General features: G+C 42.5%; 2 protein-coding genes across 2 annotated transcripts; both read right to left on the bottom strand.

The window, feature by feature from the left end:
• Nucleotides 1-2,132: 2,132 nt before the first annotated feature.
• Nucleotides 2,133-3,569, bottom strand: LOC138054656 (F-box/LRR-repeat protein 2-like). The gene has a single exon (XM_068901144.1). It carries the CDS (start codon nucleotides 3,567-3,569, stop codon nucleotides 2,133-2,135), a length of 1,437 nt encoding a protein of 478 aa, XP_068757245.1.
• A 2,112-nt stretch (nucleotides 3,570-5,681) lies between these two features.
• On the bottom strand, nucleotides 5,682-7,781 carry LOC138051521 (uncharacterized). The gene has a single exon (XM_068897744.1). It carries the CDS (start codon nucleotides 7,622-7,624, stop codon nucleotides 6,515-6,517), a length of 1,110 nt encoding a protein of 369 aa, XP_068753845.1. The 5' UTR covers nucleotides 7,625-7,781; the 3' UTR covers nucleotides 5,682-6,514.
• Between the last annotated feature and the right edge of the window lie 29 nt (nucleotides 7,782-7,810).

Raw genomic sequence — 7,810 nt, 5'->3', positions numbered from 1 at the left:
AACTGGACTGTGAAGACTAAAACTGGACTGTGAAAAATTAAAACTGGACTGTGAAAATTAAAACTGGACTGTGAAAATTTAAAACTGGACTGTGACCCTCCTGGGCAATCGTACAAATCTATACGCTTTATTTTCACATGTGGAAAAGGCTTATACAGCCAATCAGAATGGCATACAGCTTGTACAGCTCGTTCCTCGCTCGTTCGGGTTTTTGACACAAACAACTCGTGAATAAAACCCCGTACGCCGCACTTTCTATGACGTAAACTATATATATATTTAGAGGTGATGGACGTCGCCGTCGTAGATCTTAAAGTCCCCGATAGATCGTTTTCACGTGACGTCAAAGCGGCCATGTTGGTGTACAAGAACAATAGACGTTCTCTCCTTTGGGAACCAAACTCTATTTTTATGCAGATTTCATGCATACATTTTGTATTGTTTTGTACACCAATATGGCCGCCAAGTCACGTGAGTGAAAACCATCTATAGGGAGCTTTAGCAACGACAACGGCGACGGCAACGAGAACGTCACAAATTTGCATTAGTGAGCAAAAGCAATAGCTTTGCACTCTGCACGTGCATCTTTTCATTTTTGTTTATTTCTTTGCCGTCGTCAGCAAAACAACAGGGAGATTACGTAAGGACGACGACGACGGCTACGAGAACGCAAAATCAGCAAAAACAATAGCCGTGCACGCCGTGCACGTGTGTTTTGCATTTTGGTACATTTCTTTGCAGTCCTCGTCCTGACAACGACGTCATTAGACCAAATTTGAGGTTGTGTAGAGGACGTGAGAACCTGACGAAACATTTTTAATTTTCTCCCCAAACAACCGCACAATTCATGCCAATTTTATTCCTGCAATGTTGATACACACTTTCTATTCTGAACGACTTGGGGTTATAACAAAATTGTTACTATAACGGGAAATAATATTTTGAGACGACGTTGACGTTGGCGGCGTCGTAGTCCTTGTGTAAGCTCCCTAACAACGTAAAACGACCAAATGTGAGGTTTTATGGAGAACGTCAGCGCTTGATGATAAATTTTTCATTTTATCCCTTAAATTGAGTGCCGTTCATACTAGTTTCGTTCTTGAGGGTTTGCCGCACTTTTGTCACGATAAAATGCTTGGAATAGTTACAGTAACGCGAATTCAGATTTGACAACGACGTCCTCGTTGCCGTTGCTGTCGTCGTTGCTAAAGCTCCCTAATACGAAGTGAAGTGAGGTGAATATATTAGTCTCTCCCCTTGGGGTTTTTCAGGGCTAATTTGCAATGCTTTGGGGGACTTTAGCCAGACTGCTTGTTACGCAGTTTATAATAATTTTAGGAAGGGAAAGGTGCCCCCCGTTCAGATAGGTCAGACCTCAACACCAGGGACTACGTCCCCTGCTCTTATCGAATAGTGAGTGGGTTCTTTAGCGTCCCATACTATTTAATTTCCAACAAGGGCTATGAGACGGGACCTCCTGTTTACAGCCCTTATCCGAGCCCTTGTCCGAGGACTTGAAAGTCTTGCCATGTGCAGATGTAATTACAACAGCAGCACTTTCTTCTAAGTTATTTAAAGACCCTGAGTGTTGGTCCGGCCGGAGTCGAACTCACGACCTTCCGCATGACAGCCCGATGCTCAATGCAACCAACTGAGCCACCAGTGCGCGGTTAAATATCACAAAGTGATGGGCCGCATTCTATCGAAGATCGACACTTCTGGGTTATGACCCATTCAGTGGGCTAAAACCAGAAAAATCGCAACCCACATATGCTCAGACTCGCCACTAACACACTGAAGCCGAGAAGACGTACAATATGTCGCTTTATTTCGCCATATACACACAAAAAGAAACCTAGGATAAATAAGTCACGATTCCTTCATAAATCCGGAAAATAATTCATTTCACCTAACTAATAATGATTTATAAGCCGATCGGAGACCATTTTAGATCATCATTAGCACGAACCTGAATTTGAATACTCAAAAATGTAAAAAAAAAAAGGAAATGGTTTAAGTCTGAGCAATTTGTTATCGTAATACCTGTGGAGACAAAGGGACTTTTGCTCAACGCCTATGGTCTCTGTTAATGTCAAAAAGTGGCGTGTGCGCATGAACAATTGAATGAACTCTTAGTGGGGTGGGTGAGGAGGTCGATATTTCAACCTCGCAATTATTGCATCTAAAGTATGATCCGGGGGAGGTAACACGCATTGCCATCGTTGAGTCACCTTTGCTCTTGTAGAGGGCGGCAGCTCTTGCACCAAATCAAGCAGCGTTGGATCGGGTTCACAAAGGTTTATGCGCTTGAGGCATTTGCAGTTCTCGACCAAAGCGTTCACCAAAACTGCATCGGCGACGGAATCCATCGACGCAAAATTTATCAACGAAACCGCTTCTATGAACTCGCAATGGCGTATCATGTTGGGGAAAAACATGCTCTCCGAAATACTTGCCTTACCGAATGCTCCATATTCTAAAATCTGTAGCTTTGGCAACATTCGTAACACTTCAGCCATCGCGGAAGGGTTGATACTAGAGGACTGGTACACTCCTAGGCACTTTAACCTGGGGCAAGACCGTGATAGTATATACAGTGCCTCGGGTGTTAGAGTCAGGCTCCATCTCACGTCGAGCATTTCTAAAAATGTCCCGGTTTCCATTCTGGCCATCTGTAACAAAACTGCGTCTGTGACTGCGCGACCAACGCCACAGTAAGACAGATTAAGATATCTCAAGGCCCTCCCATTGGTAACGAGGCTAAGAAGTCCGATCTGCGTGATGTTCGAGCAAGCTGAAATGTCTAGTTCCTCCACAGGTACGAACTTCCACTCGGGAATCACGAAGCAGTCGTCGCGCACCGGAGTATAACGAAGAAGAAGCGTTCGCAATCGAGAACATGATCGGAAAAGCGTACAAAATGTCCTCCCATAGACATATTTACAACCATTCAAACAAAACGACTCCAGAAGCGGACAACATTCAGCCACTTTACCAATAACATCATCTGTGATAGTATCACAGTTAGTACAGTCAAGGATAACCAGCCTTTGCATTTTGGTAAACATCGAGGGGACCGCGCCCTTGGAGGAGTTATTGCCAATGCCCAAATACTTCACTTCGCAAAAATGTCTCGTTATTCTTCCCAAAAAAGAGAAATCTCCTTTGATGGGCCTTAATTCCACTAACTCCAGCTGTGAAGGAAACTCGTAGGTGGTTTCCGTGTATTTTGGAGGCGGGCTTGGCGGGCGAAGCTTGGATCCACGACTAAATATCAAATACTTCAAACTTTTGCATTTTCTATTCAGTTCACTAAGCAACTCCAGCGAAATTTTACAACCACCCAAATGAAGAATTGAAAGCGAATGAGAGAATCTTGTCCTTATCAGCATGTGCAGAGTTTCTTCGTCGATTTTTGCTGCTTGTCTTTTCACGTTGACGGATTTCCATAACGAATGATCATAAGCGAGTCGACGCCAGTCGCTGCAAACCTTTGCGACACGCCCCAAGTCCGTGATGGGCAAGAAAGAAAATACCTTCAAAATCACAATTTCCGGCAAACAATCCATACTGCGATGGATTGTTAGCTCTTTAAAGCCGCTATGATTGTAGCGGCGTTGGCTTTGAGAGTCTTCAATCCATTTTAATGAATAAAGTGGTAATATAATTACACGTCACAGTAGCCATTAGGCAAATCGACTCCTAGCCTCGCGCTTTAATGGCGCGCGTGGAGAATAAAAGATTTTTCCCTACAGTACTTTTATTTCTATTTTGGTTTGTCAGAAATCTGATACAAGTGCAACAGTAAGGAACAAAATTTTTCGAATTTGGAATAATGAAGAATACTAGTTTACGAGTCTGCGCCCATACTTGATTATTACAAACCGTGTTTGGAGTCAATTTAGAATCACTTGCGTTATTCTAATCCGCGAGCTCAACTTACTAGGGCATTTATTCGAGTAAAATAACCACATCATATAAATTAAGACTTCGGCAAAGAATGTCCTATTTAATACGCTTTTCTAAATTCAACGCAATACACTGTCAGTGGAGTAACATCAGTACAAAATTGTCTTAAAACGGTTTCACCCGTGCGAAGTAATTGTAAACGCTCGGTAAAAGCGTTGCGTTCGATCCGTACTTCGACAGTTGAACAGTGAAAAAAAGATGACGCAAGCCATGACCGCCATTTTGGAAATAAGACTTCAACTGGGCCTGCGCATCTACTCTTCCCCGCGTTTGTGTCTTAAGTCTGAACCTCTTTTCCTTGACACTTGCAGGTGCCTTTCATTTACATCGCATGTGTTGTCCAGGCTTTACGGTCAGCAGGAAATTCGCTCAAGTGGGAGCCGACATTCTGAACTGCAGCAATATTTTAATAAATACGGAGAACGCAGGTTACCAGGAGCTCATTACTGGGAGAGAACAACTGGTGTCCAGTCCTGGCTTCTTATACATGGATATGTTTAGATAAAAGTCGCCAATGTTTAAGTTTTTCGTTAATTTAGGCGTATGTGACGGAAGCTGAGACATTGTGTCGTGATTGCCGAAGACTGTTTCAATACAGAGGTCTGAAACAACTATACTGAACTCAAAGGAGAGAAACAGGAGTTGTGGGCTCCGTGTCGTGAGCCACTGGTTTGTCCGGACAACGGGTTGTCATTCGTCAGGCTTTGGAAACTGCTTAAACCCAACGCATATCTTCAAACTAACTGTCTCCCATAGCTAAATGCTAGATAATGCGAACTAGTAATCGGAAGGTCGTAGATCCGACTCCCACAAATGAGCACTCGGATTTTTTCCGAGTATCCCCGAATCCTAGCTACCATAAGTCTCTTATAGCTCAGTGGTAGAACATCCGAACTAGTAATCGGAAGGTCGTAGATCCGACTCCCACAAAGAAGCACTCGGCTTTTTTCCGAGTATCCTCGACAAGGGGTTTAATATCCAAGAGCTCCTTCATTACAATGCTCCATTTGGACAACTTGAATATAATAGTCCCCTTTAGTTCAATGGTAGATCACACGAACCAGAAATCGGAAACGCGTAATTCACTGGTTAAGAGCAATCGGAATAATTTTTTCAAGTATTCCCGCGTCATGTCAGAAAAATTCAGCATTTTTAAGCTCTATGTAACTGTCTCGAGTTCGGGTGATTGGTTCTTCGTGCTGTTTAAGCTTGTCCCAATTGGTCAGTGGAATTATTTTAGTCTCGCGGCTTGGCCAATTCAATTAAACGGGTCCAATACCAATCTCTTATCAAAACGTCCGCACCATCCCGCCGTGATCGGTTCTTTCAGATCTTTAAAGATGCCGAAAGCGTGCAAGAGATAAACCCAAACAAATGCAATCTCATCGTTGAGGGTAAAGGAATGACGAACTATATAAAGAGAGGACTTAAGCCCACACAACGGTTGCCATAGTTTCTTTACATTGCGATACGTGAGTCTCTTTTTATCATTGTGCCGACAGAATTTTCTTACTCGTCCCTGGTATTGGCCCGACAATAGGCACCATGGGAAGCCCAATATTGGTGTTCTGCCAACATGTTCTGCTCATTTCTGCCTAAGAAGTGACTCCTAAATAAATAATAGCAAAATGTTTTAAATGATGGCATCTGCGAGTCATTTTGCGTGCGGGAATGCAGACAACAGCCTTAAAATTTTGACTATGCATGTGAACTGTGATTATCAAGCTGTTTGCTTTATTTTTCCTGTTAAAACAAAGGCTATGACCTTTCCCATAGAGTTATTAAGTGTGGGCAAATATTAGAATAGATAAAAACTATGGCCTCTTCAATAATTTTAGTTTTCGTCTTTTACTTAAAAATAAAAAGTTGAGTCGTTTTTTTCACAGCTTTCTGTGAGTCATCATGTTGCGTCCCCTTGTAAAGCAAAAATAAAGCAAAAGAAAGCTACTTCCAAGCCTCATGTGTTTAGCGAAGCGATCGCATTCTCCAAATTCAGAAACAAAACTGTCAAAAGTGGCATCGTTCCACCATTCCACTATCGTTAAGAGCCTTAGACTAACAGCTGACAAACAGTAATAAGTGACAACTCTTATCACTAGACTCAAAAATATGTGGCGTGTATTGTTTATAAAGAATTGAAAGCAATTTGAATTCAATTCAGTTTACAAAAGCCATCGCCAATTAAAAAAGTTTCTAATAAATTTCTAAAACAACATACTTCTTTCAAAAGTAACGCTACTCTACAATGCAGTGCGAGGTCAAATGCTCTTGGTTTTTCAGTGCCACAAGCGGTATTAAGAAAAACTGGCTCGTCAAGAAGGCACTAAAAATATCTTAATTAAGCTTTCATTAACTTGAATAGAATAAAAATTCAATCATTATGTTGCTTGAGAGACTGAGCATTTGCTTCTAATATACATGTATGTTATTTTAGCTCTTGCCCATAGAAAGATATTACTAACATTTGCAAATAAATCGTAAATTTCTAAAATGCTTCACAGTGAGTCCCTAGTTAACTAATTTTAAAATAAAATATTTTTACTTGTCATTCATCAATTTTATCTAAATGGTCTCGACTGGACTGACTCTCTTTCTCAAATATTTCCTTCAGGCTCAGAGGGGCTGGCTCGTCTCGAAATCGAAGGTAGCGGATTTTTCTCATTTCCTTCTCAGATGGAAGATCATCTCTCACCTTTCTTAGCCGTTTATCAATGACTTCGTTAAAATCCATAAATCCCAAGCTAGATAAATCAGGCAAAGATCTAGAGAGACCATCGTCTCGGCTGGCTCTGAGCAACAGAGAGTTCCTAAACAAGTCTACGTCGGTCAGAAACCCTCGACCTTCCGGATCATTTTCATCCACATCGGAGTTTATAGTTCCGTTGATTTCATCTCCTTCTCCTTGCTCAATGTTTATCTTTGGAATTGTTTTACTCGGCGTCTCATTTGCCGCATTTGTTCCGATCACGTTCTCATGTTCGTCAGAGCTGGTATTAGGTCTCTGTAAGAAATCTCTAACCCTTTTATTCAGCTGTGCGGGCGACGCACTCACACTTACGTCCTCAGAACTTCGACTCACCAGGAACCCATCCTTGTCGAGAGAAGTCTGTTTTAGTGGAGACAATTGGCGAAAGGACGGCGAGCTACTGACGGACTCTGCCATCGATGAGCCTATATTTAAATTCGGCGAAGACTTAGGTCGATATAGGTCGGCTGTTGAACTAAGCGATAGCTGGTCATTGCCGCTTTTAGGTGCAATTCGCCGTCGCCGGGAGGTTCCGGGGCTTCTGGGTAGGTGAGGTCTTTCGACGCCCTCAATTTCCTTTCCAACCAACGCCGTTTGTTTCGCACTAATCGCCGGTAGAAACGGCTTTGACGAGGTCTCGCTGTTGATCCTTTCAACGGCTGGAGGTGAGATTCCAATCGGCGCAGTGCGTATCTGCTGACTACCATAGGAACTCCTTGGTCGTTGTCTGCCACTCGATAGCTTTAACTCGGAAATTTCAGCCTGTAAGTTGACAAGATTGCTGCGCAACTGGAGATCGAGTTGTTGAATATGTCCAACAAGTCTTCGATTCTCGCCTGCGTTTCTCAGTGTCATTCCTTTACTAAGATCGCTCGATCTCATCATGCTAACTTGCTCAGACCTCTTCATACTTTCTTCGGTATATAAGAGAAAACGATCAGATCTGATCAAGCACAGTTTCAGATGGAAAATACAAAAGAGCTTATCGCTTTGACTGATGTTATCAGCGGTCTAGAAATATCGTGCCAAATAATCTCTCATGGGTGTCACATCACGTTCTTCCTGTTCTGCAATTAATTCGTCACGCACATTCCA

The sequence above is a fragment of the Montipora capricornis genome, chromosome 6, assembly GCF_036669925.1.
Source record: "Montipora capricornis isolate CH-2021 chromosome 6, ASM3666992v2, whole genome shotgun sequence".
Classification (NCBI taxonomy): domain Eukaryota; kingdom Metazoa; phylum Cnidaria; class Anthozoa; order Scleractinia; family Acroporidae; genus Montipora; species Montipora capricornis.
This window is presented reverse-complemented; position numbering and strand designations above follow the sequence as displayed.